Below are 21167 nucleotides of genomic sequence, written 5' to 3' on the forward strand. Positions count from 1 at the left end.
ATTCAACATCATCAGCTCTAAGAAAGTGGTTATGCCAGAATTGATTCCATAACTTGTTAAATCTGAGTCAAAAGTTAATTTTATGTGGGCTTCACGGGCAAGGTGGAAAATGATCCAGGCTTTAAGGCATGGTTAGGTTTTTGTAGATAAAGAAAAAGAAGAAAGTAGGTGAGAATAGAGGCAATGTGAGGACACACAGGTAGATAGACAACCACAAGGATTGAGTAACACTTCTCATGTATTTCTTCTTGTCTACCCTGCTCCTCTCATACTGTACCCATCCCTTACTTTTCCTTTTCTAGACATGACACAGGCTACAACAGCTGAGGGAATGGAGCCCACAAGGGAAAAAGAAGGGTCAAAGATGACTGAGATTTTAAGAGGAAGACTCAAGGGGAAAGTGGTGCTGCTGTCTGAACCAGGAACCCTGAAGAAGAAACAAGCCTGGGGAGGTCACATAATGTTGAAGGGATGGTAGAACCTTAAGAATCAGATTTCTCCAGCTTCAGGTATCTAAAGGAGTCCACTTAATATTGTTTAGTTTACTGTCTCCAAACATGTGAAATGTGCTATGAATCCAGTACTTTCCTGGTTACTCTGGAGGTGATTCTGAGTCAGTGTCAGGATTCTGAGTCAGACTACATTTCGTCTTAGTGCTAACTGTTCTCAGACGTTGTTCACATATCAAGGACTGAGAATCAGAAATACCATGGTGCGATAACTCAGAAATCTCAGAGAACCACAGTACGGTCAAACTTTTATGCCCTTGAAAGCAAAGACATTAACAAGAGAATCACGGAGGCAAAGTTATCTTAGGCTGATTTATGTTCTGTTACCTGAGTCTGAAGAAGAATAAGATCTTTGAATCCAGAGAGTTCTGGAGGAGAATCTTGGTGCTACTGTTCAATGTTTGCTGATCTTGGGGAAATCATCCTTCTGAGGCTAAGAGTCTGTAATATAAAGAGATTACTATTTACCATGGTTATTATGAGGACTAAATGAATTGCACATGTAAAGCACTTTATGGTGCCTATAAACTGAAGTTTCTTTTTATCTTTAATCCCACCCTAACCAAATAAGAGCATTCATGAGAACCATTAATCAAACCCGGAGACACAGAAGAAAGCACTTTCTGAGGGCTTTGCCAACATTTTCCCACGACTAATTTTTGCATACACTTTCTCCTTCCTCAAAGCACAGTTGTTCTTGGTGGAAAGCACTGATGCTGCCTCAGGGTCAACTCTCTCCTCATCCACTGACTAGTGACCACATAATGGGGATGAGATTAAGCATGTCCCCACCTCCAAGGGTCTAACCAGTCTTGTTTCTATAGTAAGTGTGGCTCCATGACCAAAGATAGCCCAGCCAGGGAATGAAATAGGACAGAAGAGGCCGGACACCTGAGGAATCTTCAGGAAGCAGATTTATTGACTGCAGAGTTCAGAGGTGGCAATGAGTACAGAAACTCTTTGAACTTTATATCCAGTGTGTGTGTGTGTGTGTGTGTGTGTGTGTGTACGTGCGCGGGGGTGGGTGGGGGGGCCTCTGGCTAGGAGGTTCATGTGACAAGTGCATTTCATTCCATCCTCTAGACAGAGGTTTCACATTTTTCCCCCCTGCAAACCTGGCCTTTGCAAAAAAGAGGAAACTATCAACCACAATGCCCTTCTGCATGCAGAAGTTTTTGCTGATAGAAAGCTTTTCGAAGAAGAGGAACATATGTGTTACAAATATAATGGGGGTTTCTGATTAATTATGATAAAGGTCTTCTGGGGGGGGCAGTCCTCTGGCCTGTTTCAGAGAGAGTGGAGAAGTCTTCTTTGGTGCATAGAGGTAATGGCAGACACATAGTCCTGATCTTGCTGGGCCACTAGGAGGACATCTAGGTACCACTCAGAAGGCAGAGTCAAAAGAACAGGGGAAGAGACTGATCAAACCACAACTAAAAGCTACTCAGAGGCTTTCTTGCTAGTTGGTGAGCCACTGAGTCCTGTTCATTAAATCAATCTGTACCAAAACCATCCTAAGGGATACTTTGGTCAGATTTCTGCCCCTATTGTCCCACCCATGCTATTATTGTTGGGCTCCTCCATGACTTCTGCATCACCAAATCATTGAATTTCTCTTCCACTTCTTGTTTCTTTATCTAACCCATAACAGTAGAATTTTTCAGTAGATATACTCACATCTGTGAAATGACATATGTAAAAGGATACTTGTAATGTTTTTGTAAAAAAAATGAAAACAAATCCAAAATTCATACAAATAAGGTAATCTTAAATTATGGATTCATATTTGAGTTACTATATAGCTATTTAATGGAATGAGGCCATCCCTCTCTTACTGATATAGAACAGTCTCTGAGAGACATTAAGTTAAGTTAGAAAAAGTGAAGAGTGGGATAAGAATATGGTTCAGGATGCTGTCCTTTGGGTTAAAAAAATCCACAAAACTTAAAAGACATAGTTAGTTAATGTTATTAATGCATAGAGAAGATGAAAGGATTCATAGGAAATTAGTAGCATTGCTCACATCTGCACCAGAAAACTGGGTGGCTGAGATGAGAGAAAAAGAAAAATCATTTATTTTACTAAATAAATGTTTCTTTTCTTTTGGATTTTGGGTCATTCTTATGTATTTCCAATTCAAAACACTAGTGTCAAATATTTAAAATAAAGAAATTACACTTTATTTTTTTTTTCTGTTTTCCCCAAGAAAAAGTCTCTTGTGATATCAGAGGAAAGGAAAGGGTGGGGGAGGGGTCGGGTTGACAGGATGAGGGGAGGGACACGAAAGGGGAGGAACATCAGGAGGTTGAACAAATTATTCTGTGCGTGTGTGAATATGCCATGAATTCCACCTGTATATATTCCTGTAAATACATGAGTGGAAGACCAGGGGAGGAGAGGGTACATGGGGAGGAGGAGAAGGGCAAAGAAGGAGGAGGTACTAGAGACTGAAATGGAATAATGTATATTTCATGCATGATTACATCAAAGCCCACTATCATGTATGGTTATAATGCACTAATGAAAAAAATCATAGAAAAAGAAAGAAAGAAAATGTCCTTGTGATCATGATTAGTGCTATCTAGGAACTTTCTGATTCTCCTCCCAGGTATGTGAAAGGATATCATTTCCCCATCCTTGGCATTAGATCAGGCAATGTAATTTTCTTTGGCCAGTGAAATGTGAACAGAATAATGTCTGTTATCTCCACATACAGCTTTAGGAGTTGGTGTGAGAAGTATCAGTAACTCCCTGTGCCACAGTGAAGGGCAGAGCTCAAGGTGGTGGTCTTTTACTAGCCTGGATCTTAAAGTGAGGGTGACTTAAAGACCCAAGCAGAACACCATGATGCACTTTCAGTGGAAAGACACTGACAATTGGGGATTGCCACAGCACAGCCTGACCTCAACTTAGTGACCCTTGATTTTATAACAATCAGTCCTGAACCACATTCTTTTATCTCTGCAGTATCCCATATAACTTTATTCCCAGGACTTGTGTGAAGCCACCAAACTGCCAGTTATATTTACTTTTTTTGAGCTTCAGATTCCCTTATCTATTGCATTTTAATGCCTTTACTTGGTTATCTTACAGAAATTATAAATCTAACAATGACATGATTCCTCCTGACTCTTAACTTTCTCCCACAAAATTATTTCTCTTCAGGTCTTCCCCTAACTCTGTTGAAACCACTGCCATCAAAGAAGTTGTTCAAGCCAGAAGTTTAAGGAATATTCTTAGCAACTTATTTTTTCCTTATAACTGTTTATCTAATCCACCATTAAATCTGAATAATGATAAAATATAACTCAAATCCAGTAATCTCCCTAAATCTTCCCTGAGATCCATCATCTGTAATAGGCTTTTAGACTGGGTTCTAGTTTTCATCACTGCTTTCTTCCAATTCCCTCCAGCTAATCACTCAGAATATAAGATGGATTGTGTCACTTTGCATTAAAAATAGAATATATCTTTAATATGTCTGAAAGACTCCTGCTGATTTGATTCTGCTTACCTAACATCATCTTCCTTTCCAATATATCTCCCTTCCAAGACTCTAATCAGGTACTTATCTTCATTCAGCTTCTTGAATCTGGCAAGATTTTTTTCACCACTAGACCTCAACACTAATTTTTCATTTTCTTTTCTTAGAATGGTCTGTCTCCTTCTACTCATCCACCTTGCTAATTGAATTTTGATGCTTTTTTTTTTCATTACTGCTCCAGAGAAACCTTTTCTAACCCAAAAAACTTTAACAGGTAACTCCTCCTTCAACATTATTCTCCCTTTACATTTTGTCGTTTTAAAAATAATACTTATGTCATTTGTTGTTATATGTTAATGTGCATTCATTTATTTGATTTCTTTCTCCCACTAGCTAAAAAAATCAATCAGGTTGGGTTAAATGTGTTTTCCTTACTATTCTATACCTTGATGTGTGGTATTTAGGTGAATCAACAAAAGACTGAACAAGTTTCTGTGTTGCAATTGGTGTGGTTTACGGCATATGACTTAGTGGTGACAAATCTGTCAGATGATTGGCATGTACACCCAAACTCTTATCATACAGGGTTTTCCAGACACATAATGGCAACAAGAGAAAATTTTAATGAGAAGGTGAAGATGGTAAGAGAATTTTGGTCTCTAGGACAGCAGAGAATTTTGCTGAAGAAATATTTGGAATGAAACAGAGGTCGCTGAGCTCCAAACAAGTTGTTTCCCCACCTGTAAAAGTATAATGTGCACTAGATGATATACCAGAGTCTCAGGCTCCAGCATTCTAAAATGTCACTTCCTGAGATTGCCAAGAACCATTGCCATAGGACCACTATTGACCTGCTTCCTTTTTTTAGATGTTTACGGCACATTTAAAACATCTGAGTTGGTGCAGAGAACAGGAGCTTTTTTTGTGATATGCATGGAACCCACCCATGGAATGTAGGATCCTAACACACCTATTGGCAGAACATCTGTCAAATCTCAGTCCACAATATAGGTTTTGAACATGAATTACTCCAGAAAGCAAGGAACAGAATAAAAATTAAAATCTTTATTAAATAATAAATAAAATAACCACAAGATACACCCTCTCACTTATTGCACATGAGCATTTCTCACTTCTGTGCAATGTAATTCAAGAGCAAGTGAAGAAATTCAGACAATGCTCCATGACCACAAAGATGCCTGCGAGGTTCATCTTTGGCCACAGCACATACAGGAATAATCAATCTTTCTAACTCACAATAAATTAGATGAGCAATTATTAAATTAATTCAAAAATTTCACATTGTCTTCTCCTGATCTTTCTTAACAACGTAGCCGGCTGTTACTCTTCAGTACATGTGTCACCGTCTTGGCATTCGGGTCAAACTCGAACTGTAATGATCCACTAAAGAAATAGAAAAACCCTGAAAACATAGATGAAGAAAATGATGAGACGTTCTTTAAATTAATTAGTTTCACAACCTGTATAACTTAAAATAAGAGTGAGCGATAATGGATGACATTTATTAAGAAGTTCTCTGTTCCCGGCATTATGTTGCATGCTTTACATGTTTTATCTCATCCATCCTTGTTAAAAACCAAAAAACAAACAACAACAAAATGTAAGGTGTTATTACTGAGGACAAAACTGAAAATTAGGAAGGCATTGTATTTTTCCAAAGGTAATATCTCTAATGAAAGATTGAAGGATGATTCCCTCTCCTCTGACTCCAAAGCCAGTGCTCTAAACATTACATTATATTGTCTTTAAATGGGATTTTATGGTTTTTCAAAACTTTTATCTGCTCCTCTTTCTTCCCAACCTCTCCTCCCTCCGATAGGTCAGAAATCACAGAATGGGAGGCAATTGAATCCAAGAGAATCTGACTAATGGTAAAATGTGCCAGAGGTTCATTTTCCACTTTGTATACATTATGGTGAAGTTGTTTGAATAACAAGGTCATCAGCTTCATGAGCATTATAGCTGATTTTATATCAGTGTCAAGCCCTGATAGCTCCCTCCAAAATCTGAGCAAGCAAGTAAAAGTTTTGCTTCAGAGTAAGCAAGCACAAGTTTTGCTTTGCTCTCTATCCTTTATTGGGAGTCAAATTTTGTCTATTTTGAGTAGATGGGAAGACAATTATTTATTTACAAAAAACCAATGTAAACAATTGCAGATTGCAACAGAAGTCCAGTAGAGGCCTCTTAAGGAAGGATAGGATTGAAGGGACAGCAGAATGAAATAGGGGAGAAAAATAATCAGTCATCAGTAAATCTGGCTCACATTTGGTGGTATATTAATACCAACATAGGGATCTGAAAGATACTGGTTTCAGCATAAGGATGTATCCTTTGATTTTGTATGCAGGCATGAAACAGAGACTAGAGGTTATTCAAGAAAAAACAAAATATAAAACCAATCTGTACAAGTTGAAAAGTTAAAAATTTTAGGAGTAAAAAGAGAGCAAAAAGAGTAGAAGACTGAATGATTTAAAAATTGCTTTGATTCTTCATTTTTTTGTGATGTTTTAGCAACTTTATGTAGGTACCGTTTTACATAACATAAAATCTACCAATTTTAAATGTACTGTTTAATAAGTGTTATACAAAGATTTGTACACAAACGTTCACAGTAGCATTTTCTATAAATGGGCAAAGAGTCAAAACAGTCCAAAATATACTTCATTTTGATGCCATAAAATGCCCCAAGTACTCCCACTGGCAATAACACGAGAACCCTCTTACCAGATTCCTGTAGGACAGCATCAACCTTTGTCTTCACTCCTGGAAAGTCATCAGCTATTCTTCTAGGGAAGCCTCTCTCCATGGACTGGCTCTTCTCATCAAATCTGCACCAAAGCAAAGGAATTCATCTGATTGTTGTGTAGAAGTCCCGTTACACAACAGTATGAAGTGATGTCAATGTTCTAGAGTAGAATTATAGATACTTCTCCACTTGTACAAACATTTTGAAGGCTATCATAATGTCATTTCTGGGCTTATAAACTCATCATATGAAAGAATATCTTCTCCAGAAACAGGGTCATGGTGCTACAGAGGTTTTATGTATGTATGTATGTATGTATGTATCTAAAGTCAATTTTCTAAGCTTGGACACATAGAACCCAAGTATCTACCTGCCACAAATTCATGAGGACTACATGTACATAAGATGCAAAGTGAATTAAATCATTTGGTTAAAAACATACTTCTGGTCATCTATCACACACGGACCCTGGAGACCTTGGCTTTGTAGCTTGCAATACTTGGGTTTCACAAGGCAGTCACATGGTGACTGGTAATAGGGTGAGAAGTAAATGTGCCTTTGGACCTCAGTGGGCCTCTCCTGGTGTCTTTTGGTGTCTGAATATGTAGGCAGTGATTGCCATTTTCAAAGCTCTTTGCATCTGGAAAGTTGCAAAGACTAAACTTATCTTCCTCATAATCACAAAAATAGAAATTAGAGAAAGAGAGTGGGGTGCATGAGGATCCTTAAATAAAGAGAATAATTTCCCTCCAAAGTTCTTCCTATTGCACCTTACCTCCAATATTTGTCTTCTACAAAGAAGTATGTTTTCTTTTTTTCCTTATCATAAACAGCTGCATCTATTTTCCTTATGGTGGGAGGAAATCCAAGAATGTGGATGACTTTTGGGTAACCTGCTTGTACCTCACTTCCTCTGACTGCCCAGAACTTATTTCCTGTTGAAAAACGTTACTGCATTAAGAGAAGGTCCTGGTTTTAATGCCAGCTACTAACCCGAGGTCTAGATGCTGGCATATTTAACAAAAATTTCCTGAATGAGTGAATGAATGAACAAATAAATTAGTAAAGAACTCTGATTCAGTACTCAATTGCTGATGAATTTTTAATCAACATTTCTAACCTAGACCTCCCTCCCAAATTTCATATCAGTAGATCAGTTGCTTTTTGGACACTTCCTCTTAGGTAGTTCAACATTGTCAAGTCTAATTTGTGTTTCTTCTGAATATTCTAGAAATCCACTCAAAATCAAGTGAATTGGGACAATGGATTCCAATTAATCCCTCCACATTTATTTTATTATCCCATCCCATCCTAAGCCTGAATTCCTTCCTCAAAACAAATAAGTTATGAGCCAAGGGAAAAAAATGGAAATAAAAAACTTAAAAGGGAACAAAATGCCTTTTGATACCACATATCAAAATTTGTGGGATGAAGAAAAAAAAAAGAGGATACTTATAGGCATAAATGCTTATATTAGAAAAGAAAATAGGTTGCAGTCAAAAAGATAAGTCAAACTTAAGAAGTTATAAAAACAATAGTGGAATAAATTCAAAGAAAAAATAAAGGCATAATAAGGATAAAAAAATTAAACACATAGAAAATAAAAATGCATTAGAGGATCTACAAAGAACTTAATTCCCTGAGAAGACCAGTAGAATAATTGTGTCCTATGAGATTGATGAAGAAAAATAGAAGTCAAAAAGAGTCAATAAGAGAAACAAACAAAAAAAGATAACTTTAATAATTTATTGCAACAAAATAATGTTCTGAAAACTTTATATCAATTGATTTGAAAACAAGTTGGCAATTTCCTACAAAAACATGTTAATAAAACTAACTCAAAAAGTAATAGAAGCTCAAAAAATGTTATAAATAATATAGGGGAATTGCACCATAAATCTAGTCTAAATCTAACAAAGCAGCCACTGAGCCTAGATAGTTCCACTGACCTATCGCTGCCCTCATATTACAGTATCTAACCTACTGAGCCTTGTATCCCAGAGCTATTCTCATCTTATTATCCTTTAGGAGCATCCTGGCTATTCTTGGCCTTTGCTCTTTCATAAAAATCATGGAATCCAGTTTTCAAATTCCATGAAAGATATTTTGACATTTGAATTGATAATGTTATTTATCTGTAGATAAATTGGCATTTTGAACTCGTTGATTTTTTTTTCTGTCCATGGATATGAGATATCATCTATTTATTCAGGAAGCTTCATTGAATGTTTTAAAATAAAGCTTCTGATGTTTTTTGTACACATCTTTAAAAATCATTGACACTAGGTCTTTCAGTAATAGATCATCTAAAATGTAATAAAATTGAGTGAACAAGTTATAAATTCCTGTACAATACTTGCCTTTAAAAATAAAAACAATGTCCTTGCTACTATCTTCATATGCAGCATCCAAGTCTGATGGAAGAGAGGGCCAAAATGCAGAAATCAAATGCAATTCAGGTTGAAAGCTCCAGGGGGATTTGCGCCATAAATATCTGCAATACATAAAAATGATTTACAATTGTATTTCTTCATTAAATAACAAATATGTAGAAATAGACATATAAGTAAAAGAAACATAGTCTTCTTTACTTTCAATCGGTGCTAATTAATCCTTTTGCAGAAGCCTAGATTGGATCTTACTACATGGGATTCTAGGATAATGAAATCTACTGCAAGACTTTTAACCAGTGCCAATATGATAATTTAGCTTGATTTCATTATAAATGTCTGTAGAATGTTATGTATATTATTTACCCATTAATATTTTTTCAAAAATTATTATATACCTCTTTATACTTGTAATTTTATTTTTATTCATTTAAAAATTTTTGGTACTGGGGATTGAACTCAGGGGCACTTAACCACTGAGCCATGTCCCTAGCTCTTTCTTTTTAAAAAATTTTTATTTTGAGACAGGGTTTCACTAAGTTGCTTAGGGCCTTGCTAAATTGCTGAAGCTGGCTTTGAACTTGCGATCCTCCTGTCTCAGCCTCCCAGGTTGCTGGTATTACAAGCGTGCACCACCACACTTGGCCCTCTTTATGCTTGTATATGAATAGAACATCTTAGTAAAGAAATGAAGAAAATTGGTAGCAGTGGTTCCACATAGGAAGGAACTAGAGAACTATAAGTCAGAGATGGTGGGATTTTTCTTATACCCCTGTGTCTTTGGGTACTATTTAAATATTATGTGTAAGCTCATATTGCTTTTTCCAAAATTGGTTAATTGAAATAGTAGAACTTTAAAGATAAAGATACTGCTCTGCTTTTAAAGGTACACCAGTACTTTTTGAAGAAGTCCTATAACTTGTGATATTTTAAAGTAAACAAACAGGTAAACCCCCCTGTCTTCATGGAGTATACATTCCAGTGACCAAGAATCATCCCTTGTAAGTCTGTAAAGAAATGACCTGGACAATTCTTTGGAGATGTTAAAAATTCAATAAGAGCCAGATTTGAATGTTTTCCAATGTATAGGAAATTTTTCATTTAAAAATCTCAATCAGGTTTCTGTTTGTTTCCCTTTTTAGGCATTGTATAGCAAAAGGATAGAGAAAGATTCAGTTTTCCAGCCTGACCTGTCTTTAAAGAATAGGATTTCTCCCCTGAGGGTGCTGACTGCGTCAAAGGACAAAGCAGGATCGCACATGGCTGGTGTCCCAGGTTCTGGTGGGCTAGACTGGGTGGATACCACGGAGTTCTGAAGGGTTTCAGGGGCAGGTCCTGAAGGAAAGAGTTGGGGAAGCAAACGTGAGGGGAAAGGTGATGCATCTGTGGACTTAGATGCTTTTCCAACATCCTCAAGATGCTGTGAGCTAAATCACCAATACTCATGTGGCATCGTCGCAAAGCTTCGATGCCTGTTTTGTCCAGCATCACTCACCATAGAGGGACTGAATGCCATCCACATCATCTTGAGAAAGGCGGAAGTGGTCCAGGTTCCGGTTGGGTTTGTAGACTGCATACATCAAGGCTTCAGGGTTGTCTGAGTGCAAGAGACCCAGGGAGTGGCCAAGTTCATGAGCAGCAACCAGGAATAAATTGATCCCTATTGGTAAAACCATAAATCTTCAGAGTCTAACATTGATTTATTCCATAAATATGCATTCAGAACACATGCCAGCTATACAATTCATTCTTGTCTGTCCCTTGTTTATGGACAGGTTTGTTGATTGGTATGTTCCATACTTCATAGAGATGCATGTGTGTTTCAAGGTTGACAAGTCAATATATGGGAGAGTTTTCCACTATATCCCGCCTTAGTTCCTTTTGGGGGCAGGAAAACTAGGTCACTTTTCCTATACTAATAGTGATAAACATTATTTCCAAAAGATATTTCTTTCAAGACACCAAGATTGATAACATGTCATAAATAAATTTTAGTTGTCTAAAAATAAAGTTAGTAATTTTTCAGATTTAGTAACATGTACCAGTTTCAGCCTTAGTTTAAGTTAATCACAGAGAATTTTATTTACATATTCCTTGAAGTATAAAACTAAGATATTTCCTTCAGGGATTTAGCTTGATTTGTTCTTCTCCCTCTTCATCATACTCAAATAATTTTTGATTGTCAAAAATCTTGCCAGTAATAGGTGCCATTGAATGTGCAAACTTTCCAGTTTAAAATAGAAACTTGACAACAAATCCCATTAGTATGTACAATTATAATGCCCCACTAAAATATAGAAGAAAAAAAAATAAAATATCTGAATCAAAAATTATCAGAACTGAAAAACAATAGACACATTTACAACTGTGTTTGGACATTTCTCTCAGCAAATAAATAGAACAAATAGAAAATCAGAATACTTTGGACATGGAAAACACTAAAATAAATAACAGAAACATGCCCAATACCAGTTTTCTGTAGCACAAACACAGCTGGATTCTACTTTACTTTAGATTATAAAAAGAGTTTAATTAATAGTACAAATGACTTCACCAAAGGCCTGAACAGTTATGCAGAAATGAATAATCATTCAAACTAGATCTTTTCATGTGGCACAAAGTTCAGATCTATCTACTCAGCAGAGATGCTCTTTGCACTTGCTTTAAAGATCTCACCCAATCTCAGAAATCGTAATTGTTTCAACCATCTGTTTCCAAATTTCGGAAGCCAAGTTAATTTTTGTCATCATGTTTAGATTTAGTAAAGTCTCTCAGAACCAACTTGGGGGGGAAAAAAAGCTCCTAAGCTAGCAGCAGGATGTACTATGTAAACAGATGAACTAGAGATTTACTCACTCCTAGCACTTTCTCCAGATCTTTACTTTTAAAAGGAGGCAAATGAGAAGAAAGAAAAAAAAAACTCAATGGCACATTTTAGAGTCAGAACAGACTCAATGGAATTCATTCCTCAGTAATCCTTCATAATTTAAGTGATGAAAAACAATTAAAAATGCCAGTCCTAAAACTGCCACAAGATCTCGAGTTGTGGAAATAGATCAAATGGTGCTTATTGCATTGTGTATAGTGGGGGCAAAGAAGGAAATGCACACATTTTATAAAATTCTTCAGCTGGGTGCAGTGGTGCACCCTTGTAATCCCAGCGGCTCTGGAGTCTGAGACAGGAGGTTTTCGAGTTCAAAGCCAGCCTCAGCAATGGCAAGGTGCTAAGCAACTCAGTGAGACCCTGTCTCTAAATAAAATTCAATTTTATTGGGCTGGGGATGTGGCTTAGTTGTAAAGTGCTCCTGAGTTCAATCCCCAGTACTCCATCCTCCCCACAAAATTTCTTCAATAATGATTCAATGAAGATAGGTACTTCTAGTTACCACTCAGTTAATAAGAAATCTCAGTTATCAGTCTATTCCACTTACTGCTCACTCTGTACAAATTATTCTTAAGTAGCTCAACATTTTTTATGAAATTACCCTCCGGGACTTATGACCCACCTGATGCATCCTCTGTCCACTTTTCATCATCGTCAAAGTGAACATCTCCATAAAGTCCAGACCCAGGTGGATAGGCATGAGCCAAACTTTGTCCTGGTCCATCAAAAGGTTCAAAGTCTCCATGTGCTGGTGGAAAAACAATTAATGTAAATATGAGTATTCAGATTTTTTAAAAATTCATTTTAGTAAGATAATACCAATGCAATGATCTGAATGTTAGTGTCTCCTCAAAATCCATATGTTGAAACAATTTCTGGTATGAAAGTATTAAAAATGGGCCCTTTAGGAAGTAATTTGGTCTTGAGAGTTTAATGAATGGGATTAGTGTCCCGTACAAAAGAGGCTGGAGGAAGTCTCTTGGCCCCTTCTACCAAGTGGGAACACAGAATAGACCCTCATCAGACACACCATCTGCTGGCAACTTAATCTTGGATTTCTCAGCCTCCAGAAGGCTAAACAATAAATTTCTGTTGTTTATAAATTACCCAACCAAATGTATTGTTTTTTTAGCCTTAACTGATCATAAGACGAGATGAATGGTATTTTATTTCATTACCTCTAACTGCAAATGAGATCATTATGTCAGCCTCTCCTTCATGCATCCTGGAGAATGTGAGTGGAGTCACCTCCTCCCAGACTTTCAGAGCTTTCTCAATGGCAGAATCAACAGCATCTCTTGGCAAATCCGGGGTGTAATTCACGATTCTGGATGAGAAAATGTGAAGAAAGTAATGTAATTTTCTCCTGTGATACAGCCAATCAAATTTCAATAACATGGGAGGACCTCTTTGGACCCATTACCTGTAAGTAAGGTGGTTTTTCCCCCACTTTGGCATGCCAGGAAATGTACTGAAGTGACCAACGTCAGGGACTCCACATCTGGGCTTGTTGATCACTTCCAACGTGTTAGAGTCCAGCTTTCCTGTCACTTCCAGTCCAAGGAACTTCTGCATTTCTTGGATTTTGTTAACAACAGGACTACTGTCCTTTCTTCTAAAAACACGTTTCTCATCTTTTGCAAGGTTGTAGTATTTCTCTAGGTATTGCTAGTGGAACAATAAATACAGTTCTTAAGTCATTCATGTCACTTTTTAGCCATTTACTTAAATTTCAAAAACATTTTAATTATTTCCCTGTTTATTGAAACAAAAGTAAGTATCCCATTTGATTTGATATTTCATTGAGATGCCTTATTTTATTATTTCATTGTAATTTAATTTCCTAGCCAAGTGAGGAAATTGACATACTCGTGTAAATACTTTGAGTGAAATATCTAATTTTTTTTCCACTTGACATTGCTAATGTAGACCTGGCTCAAGACTGAAGTGAGAGACATTCTTTCGTCTACACACAGCAAATAATAATTAAAGTACTATTACCTGATATTACTTAAAGACCAAAATTTAGCATGTTCTCCCTCCTCAATTATTTTAACATAGCCCCAAGGTTGCTACCACTGTTCTGTTCCTGAGTAATTATTCCCACTTCCAGTGCCTTTCTTTCCCTCTCTGTTAAAATGAAATCACTCTTCACCTGCAGCACTTTGACATTTTCTGATGCTAATTTTTTTCCCAACACAATAACTTCCAATCAAGTCATGCTGCTTTTGAAAGATCAAGCAGGCATATGTGTTTCTCTACGTGGGCTGGCCAGTAGCTGCAATGGATACCACCTTTAATTACCTGGACAAGATCCATGTTTGGGTCCTCTTCCTTCATTGCCCCATTCAGAGGATAAGCAGAGCAGACTGGCAGACACAACAGCACAAGGAAGGCTAGATGCTTCATCCTGACTGCCTTCACCTGAAGAAAGCTCCTACTGGCTTCTATCTCTACCTTTCAGTGGCTACCGTTTTATAGGGAAACAATGTTTAGATCACCAATAGCATGATTCATATTTGTGGTTTTTTAATCTGAATGACACCAATAATATTCACAAAAATTCAATGTGAGTACGATATAGCCTACATCAGTAATTTCCCTCCACCGAATAAACTTGAAAACATGACTAATTTCCAGGAAGTGGTTTCTGTGTTTGTAAAGAAGAAAAAGAACTGGGTGGATAATTCATGATTGTTTATTTTCTGGGAGATTGCTGACGAGCCTGATACAATCTCAAATATTTAGATATTTTAAATCAGTGCAATTTCCTTAAAAAGGCTATATTTTTTACCTCAAATATAAGCAGGCAAGGAATAAATAGATTGATGGGACGAAATTCCAAATACAACTGTGGCCTAAATGTGGGGCTTACTATCTAGGGAAATATAATGACAGATATCTCATTTCCAGAATCCTTGTTTTTAACGAGTATTACAGATTTTCAGAAGTATATGCTGGACCTGGAGTAGGAGGACTGTGAGAAGGAGCTGAGCATGAACAGGAGAACCTGTAGGGGAAGGAGGACACAAAGGAGAGAACTTTTGGTGTTCACTCATTCTCCATTCCAGAATGAATGATATGGACACAGTAATTGCTTAGTAAGACTTAATAAGTTGAGATATATTAAATTGCACATTTGACTAAAATGTTCCTTCTAGCTTCCTTCTTTTCTTAGCTTTTCAAATTATTTTTATCCTTTTTTCCTTCTCCCAAGGTACAAAGGAAGAGATGGATTGAAATTTGTTATAGAGAATGATTTCAAATCCTTCCTTTCCTTCACTCACCTTTACTCATGAATAGAATTTCCTTTTTTCTCTTTTCTTTTTTCCTCGCACAAATACAGTGCTTTCCATGCAGTAACACAAACTCTGCAATAACTGGTCAAATTAACCTATTAATATAAAAGACCCTGAAATTTTTGTTGTATAGAATTACATGTTTTCTCTCAGTAAAGATAAATTAGTTCTACCATCTCTGAAGTATGAAAATCCAAAGTAAAGGGACATTAAATTAATTAATGTGTAGGAAATGATCTTTTTAGTACCATCTACCACCTCCACCCTACCTAAGGCAGACTGGACAGGTTGGATGTCCAAATCCAGGAGACTACAAGGAAGACCTCCTAACCAGAGTTGGGGAGAAGCTTGGATATGCACTGAGCCAGATGAGTCAACTTGTGGCTTAGTGTAGCCTGTTTGCTCCACCATGAGGTAGAGTAGAATGGAATCAGCTCAAAAATCAGAGGGAAAGGATTGACAACCAGACCCAGACAAAGACAGATGGGCTGGAGCAAATACATCATTTCTTCAGGCAATTACTTTGCACCTAAAAAATGAGATGTAGATAACTTCATTTGAAGGGCGGTTACGTATACTTGATGCTGGGGAGCAAATGTTCTTTCATTTCATTCCAAGTTCTTTCAGAGGCAAAGCTTATTGGTTGGACAAAGCCAGGATGGTGCACTTAGGCAGTGATTAGACAAGCTCTGAGATACCTCATATTCAATAGAGTCATAACTTTATTAGTGTTGGCACATCCTATTAAGAGATCTTATGTAGTAGTGAGAGCTATAATTATGATTATAATTGTCAAAACATCAAACCACATACCTCACAGTAGTGATGTTGGTGTGTAAACTTATCCTGCATTAAGCCATAATATCTGGAAAAAATAGTGACTTTGGCAGGGGAGTCCTATTTGTTTTTAAGTAATTTATTGCTTATTAAGTTTGCTGGAGTATACATACTGTCAGACAAGCAGGCCTTAATTAATCTTTAAGGAAAGGTGAAACTCCTAGGATAGAGTTTCTATTATGTACCAGTTTCTAAATGTGGTATGTTATTTCTACTCTTTAGAACCACCCAACAAGGTTGAAATTAGGATCAGAAAACTTGAATGATAAATTCAAGGTCTTCTAACTAATGAGTGGAAAGTGATTTCTCAGAACTGTCATCATAGAACTCGGCCACTACACTTTGTAGGTTTATCAAAGATCTCTTGGCTTGGACTTTGGTTCTTTCTCAACATCTTTCTCTTGGATTTGACCCTCTGATATTTTTCTCTTGCTCTTGACACTTATGCCTGAACTTGCCTTCAATTTCTTCATTAGTTGCTGTTCTGTTCACCTGAATGTCTTGCTAATCCAGCTACTTCTTTTTTTTTTCTGATTTGCTTTAGTATATTGAACATCTTTCTAAAATAAACTATGAGAAAGCCATTATAATTCAATGGAAGAGATGCTGAAAGATTCAAGATTAACATCCATTATTAGCAATGTTAAATTGAGGGAAAGATCAGTGAATTGTGCTGGTAGAATTCTGCCCCCATGGGAGATGGAAGGGTCAAGCCGAAAGCCATCAATGGGAAAGATGAAGAAAGATGGGCTCTCAGAGCAGGGGTTTCTGGCTAGAAGCTATTCCTTGATCACTGTGTCAATTTTTTCTCCCAGCCCCCTCAGGCTGATTCTTTAGGCTAAGATGGTGGAGATGGTGTTTGCTGTAGTCGAGAAACAAAGTGGCGGGCTGAACCCAGGGGTAGTGCTGAAAAGCTTCCCGAGTCACTCTTGGCTCAGGCTTCTCCAGGAAGATGAACAGAGGAGCTGGTCCAGGTGGCAGGATGCACTGGGATAGCAAAGAGAGAGAGAGTCTGCAATGCTTATACAAGGGACAGCAGTCCAAACCCTACCTTGCATAAGCAGATGGAGTCTGACAAAGACTTGCCTAACCTGTCTCATGTGGGACTGACCTAGCCCTATTAAGCCCTTGGTGGGCAGCCTGGGAGAGCGGGGATTAGGGTAGCCCGGTGTTGGACAGGACAGACCCCATGTGGTTTCTGGCTCATCTCCATCTCTCAAAGCTTTTGGACATGCACACAGCTAGAGGAAGTCTCACGGGCAGAGAACTTTGGAAAGCTCCTTCTAGTGAGCCTGGGCAGGGGTGGCAGGATGGGGGTGGGGACTACCTTGAGAAAGCAGCTGAGGAATGGAGGGATGGGGATTTTCCAGAGACTTCAGAGATGATGCCTGTTCTGATAGCCTAATGAGGTAGTTCCATCCTGACCTCTCTGGGAAGGGTTGGTCAGGGAAGACAGAAAACAGGCCTTCCCAAGACCCACGGGGATGAAAAGTGGCCAAGAAAAGCCAGATTTTGGCTCCCAGAACCCAATGAGAAAAATAGAGAGAGGGCCGTAAAGGATTCTAGGTGCAGGCTGAGCTGACGGCGCCTTCTATCCATGATTCTGTTCTTAACATTGGCTTGGAGGCAGAGACAGCCCTTCCTTGATCTTCCAAAGCCCGGGAGATAAAGGGACCAGCTGGAGGATGGGCTTTGGGGCATCCCAGGGCACAAGTGTGTGACGGCCACCCCTATGGAACTCAGCAGGGACCACAAAGTTCCAGCCTCAGTTTGTTCTCAGAGCAACAAGCATAGCACGGGGTTTGAGGAGGACTTCAGTCTTGGAGAAATGGGCTGGGTTGCAGGTCTGTCTTCTTGGCCTGGGAATATTTTGGATTCCCCAGCTGGGCCATCCAGATCACCCTTCTAGAATTGCCAGCTCCCTCCTCTCTCCTCAGTGGACAGGAGAGTGGGTGGGAGGGCAGCTTCACGCAGAGGGAGCCACCACCCACTCTCCACGGGACCCCCAGTCCCTCTCCTGGGCAGGACCCCTGGGGCCGCACAGGCGTGTCTAGATCTCCATGTCCATGGGACAATGTTGCCCATTTTGTGCTCTCTGACCCACAGCTCTCTGTCTTTGGCCGGGTCCACTTTTCAAAGCAGTTGGTCCACAGGCTCGACTGTGCTTTGGTAGAACATGTCTGTCTCATGCCGCAGCTGTGTGTACTGACACAGATCTTGCCGGATCATCTCCACCCTCTCCGCCTCCAGCCGCTCCAGCTCCAAAGTGGTGGTCACCATCTCTTCAAACCACTTGGACTGGGCCTGGTTGTAGAGGTCCACACAGCTCATGAGGTCATCGCCAGCCTGTGTGGACTTTCTCCATGCCTTCTTGATGTCCTCCTCTGTCTTGTTGCTCAGCTTGATCTCCAGCTGCTGGGTCTTCATCTCCAGGTCTCTCTGCCACTCTGTGAGGGCTTTCCGGGCCTTCTCCACCAACGCATAGCGGCTGGCGAGCTGCTTGCAGAGGTCAGCGATATGGTGGTCACACTTTTTCATGTCTTTCTTGAAGTTCTCATGAAAGTTCATTAGGGGCTTCTCTATCTCACTATGAAGCTTGGCGGAGAACTTGAGATGAACCTCTGCTTCATCTGCCAGACTCTTCTTCACCTGGGCTCAGGCTTCTCCCAAGGAGCCTTCCTCCTGTGCAGCCAAGGAGTTCTGAGAGAGCTTAGCCAAGTTCTTTGCGTATTCTTCTTCAATCTTTATCCTCTCTCGGACGAATTCAGACATTTCTTTCTGCATTTGTTTGCCCTTCAGTTGCTTTTGGAGCAGCCGTTCGAATCCAGCCACTGTGCCATTGCCTTGGGGATCCTTCTTATCAGCCCAGAAGTAGTCACAGTAGCTCCACTCGGTTGGCTTTAGCAGTTGCTGTTCAGGCATGGAGTCTGGGTGAGGGAATGTCACGCAATTTATCATCTTCTCTGTGGTGTCAACTTTATTTTCAAGATTATATATTTTGTCTTCATTGCCTGAGGTTCTATCTTCCAAATGGTCTTGTCTGTTGGTGATACATTCCATTGAACTTTTAAGTTGGTTTAGTGATTCCTTCACTTCAAGGATTTCTTCTTTATTTCTTTTCAGGACCTCTATTATATCTTTACAGAAGTGATCTTTCATCTCCTGAAGCGAATCTGTTATTTTACTGCTTAACTCCTGTGCCTGCTCTCTTATATAATTCTTTAAGTCATGGAACAGTTTTACTAATACATCCTGAACTCCTTCTCTGACATTTCTTCGATGGATTCTCTTATGGGAGCACCTTGGTTTGTTTGGAGCACTTTATTCCCTTGTTTTTTCATTTTGTTTGTGTATCTTCCCATCTAGCCGTGTGGATCTGAGGCAGGATAGTTTCTACTCTGTAGATTTGAAGTGTCCCTGAAGGTTTCCAGAAACTCGTGGATCCAGGTTCCGGTTTCTGCAGGCTCTGCCACACTGCAGGACCCAGAAGGCTCACCGACTGAGGACGATGGATGAACTCCGGGAGAGAGTGGCAGCTACTTCTTTTGATGCATGTCTCCCTGCTCTTACATCTGCAGTTCTTCTTGGCTTGTGCTGCACTGAGATGGTCCAGAAGGTACATGTGTTGACATTTTACCACAATCCACAACTAAGGCTAAGAAATACGTAACAGCTCCTCAATATCAGGTGGTCCAATTCTTGGGAATCCTGGGGAGCTATCCATTTTCAGTGTCCATTGACCTCTTATTTTAAGATTGCACACAATAACACAATTAACATGATTCTGGGTTAATGCAGCATGACGCTATCTTTGTATTTTGCAACTTCCTTCTTTCATTGGAAATATTGGTTTTATTACAAGTTGGGGTTATTATGCTAAGTCAGACCCAGAAAAAGTGAGTTCATCTCTTTCCCCAAATTTAAATACCAATTTAATTTACTCATAATGGGTATGTAGTGTACTGTTGAATTTGTTTTAGTTTCTTCCTGATAATTTAACCAAGTATTGTATGTTACCAATACTTACAGAAAAACTATCAACTGAAGGAGGAAAGTGTGAAAAAAGGGGGTAATAGAGACCTCAGAGTGGCTTCAGTGTGTGTAGTCACAGTAGCTCCCCTCAGTTGGCTTTGTAAGGATTAGAATGTATAATTATATATTGTAGCCTTAAATTACTGCTATTATTAATAATAGCTCATACATAGAAGAATGTTGTCTGCACATTGTTGGTATATTTCCAATTTGGATTAGAGTTTATTGTTGGGGTGATCACCAGTGCAGTGGGCTTCTTTGTTGGGAAGAAGTTTGTTGAGGAATTGTTGGCATTTGGAGAATGTAAGAAGGATAAGGCAACTATGATTTACTGAATATTTTTGTCATGGCTGATACTATACTAGATGATTTAGTCTCTTGAACCCTAATGACAACTCTAGAAGTTAATATTATTTCCTTTTTGCATAAAAGAAAATAAGTCTCAGAAATCCCAGATCACTTACTTAAGATCACAGAGTGGCAGACCAGATCTTTGAGTTTTGTACTATAATCCACAGGACTGTATGCGCCTCTTCAAGAATGTGGTATAGGTCAAGAATAAAGCAAATTCTTCTTCTCCTTATAGAAGTGTTTGAGGCTAAAGTGCCTTAAATGCTTCCAGCTAGAAAAATTCAAATTAAAATTCAAATAAAATGTAAACAAGCAAAAATCCATACTTTTCAATGCATTTCTGAGCTCATAGACAATAAAGGGAATCTCTAAACACTCCTTCTAAATCATCCATATCAAGTTTCTGAGGTTGTGCTGGTTTGCTCTAGTAAAGAAATCATAACTGACACAGTAGCTGCAATGGTAGTTACCAACTAGGTAGTTTTACAGAAGTGTACAAGCATCTGCCATGATTTATTTGGTTTAAGCAGGAGCTTGAAAGATTAATTGAATGAGATGATGATGACACCACCCTCCCTTTTGGCTTTTTAGTCTTTGATAATATCACCAATCTG

General features: G+C 38.6%; 1 protein-coding gene and 1 pseudogene across 1 annotated transcript; both read right to left on the reverse strand.

The window, feature by feature from the left end:
• Positions 1-5315: 5315 nt before the first annotated feature.
• Mmp10 (matrix metallopeptidase 10) lies at positions 5316-14443 on the reverse strand. The gene is made up of 10 exons (XM_026392490.1): positions 14339-14443; positions 13458-13702; positions 13213-13361; positions 12657-12782; positions 10646-10810; positions 10341-10485; positions 9121-9254; positions 7536-7695; positions 6739-6842; positions 5316-5416 (listed from the first exon to the last, which is right to left on the reverse strand). The coding sequence occupies exons 1-10, from the start codon at positions 14441-14443 to the stop codon at positions 5316-5318; spliced, it is 1434 nt and encodes a 477-aa protein (XP_026248275.1).
• A 3777-nt stretch (positions 14444-18220) lies between these two features.
• LOC113185385 (growth arrest-specific protein 7 pseudogene) lies at positions 18221-19128 on the reverse strand (annotated as a pseudogene).
• Positions 19129-21167: the final 2039 nt, after the last annotated feature.

This window comes from Urocitellus parryii, chromosome 4 (genome assembly GCF_045843805.1).
Source record: "Urocitellus parryii isolate mUroPar1 chromosome 4, mUroPar1.hap1, whole genome shotgun sequence".
In the NCBI taxonomy this organism is placed as follows: Eukaryota; Metazoa; Chordata; class Mammalia; order Rodentia; family Sciuridae; genus Urocitellus; species Urocitellus parryii.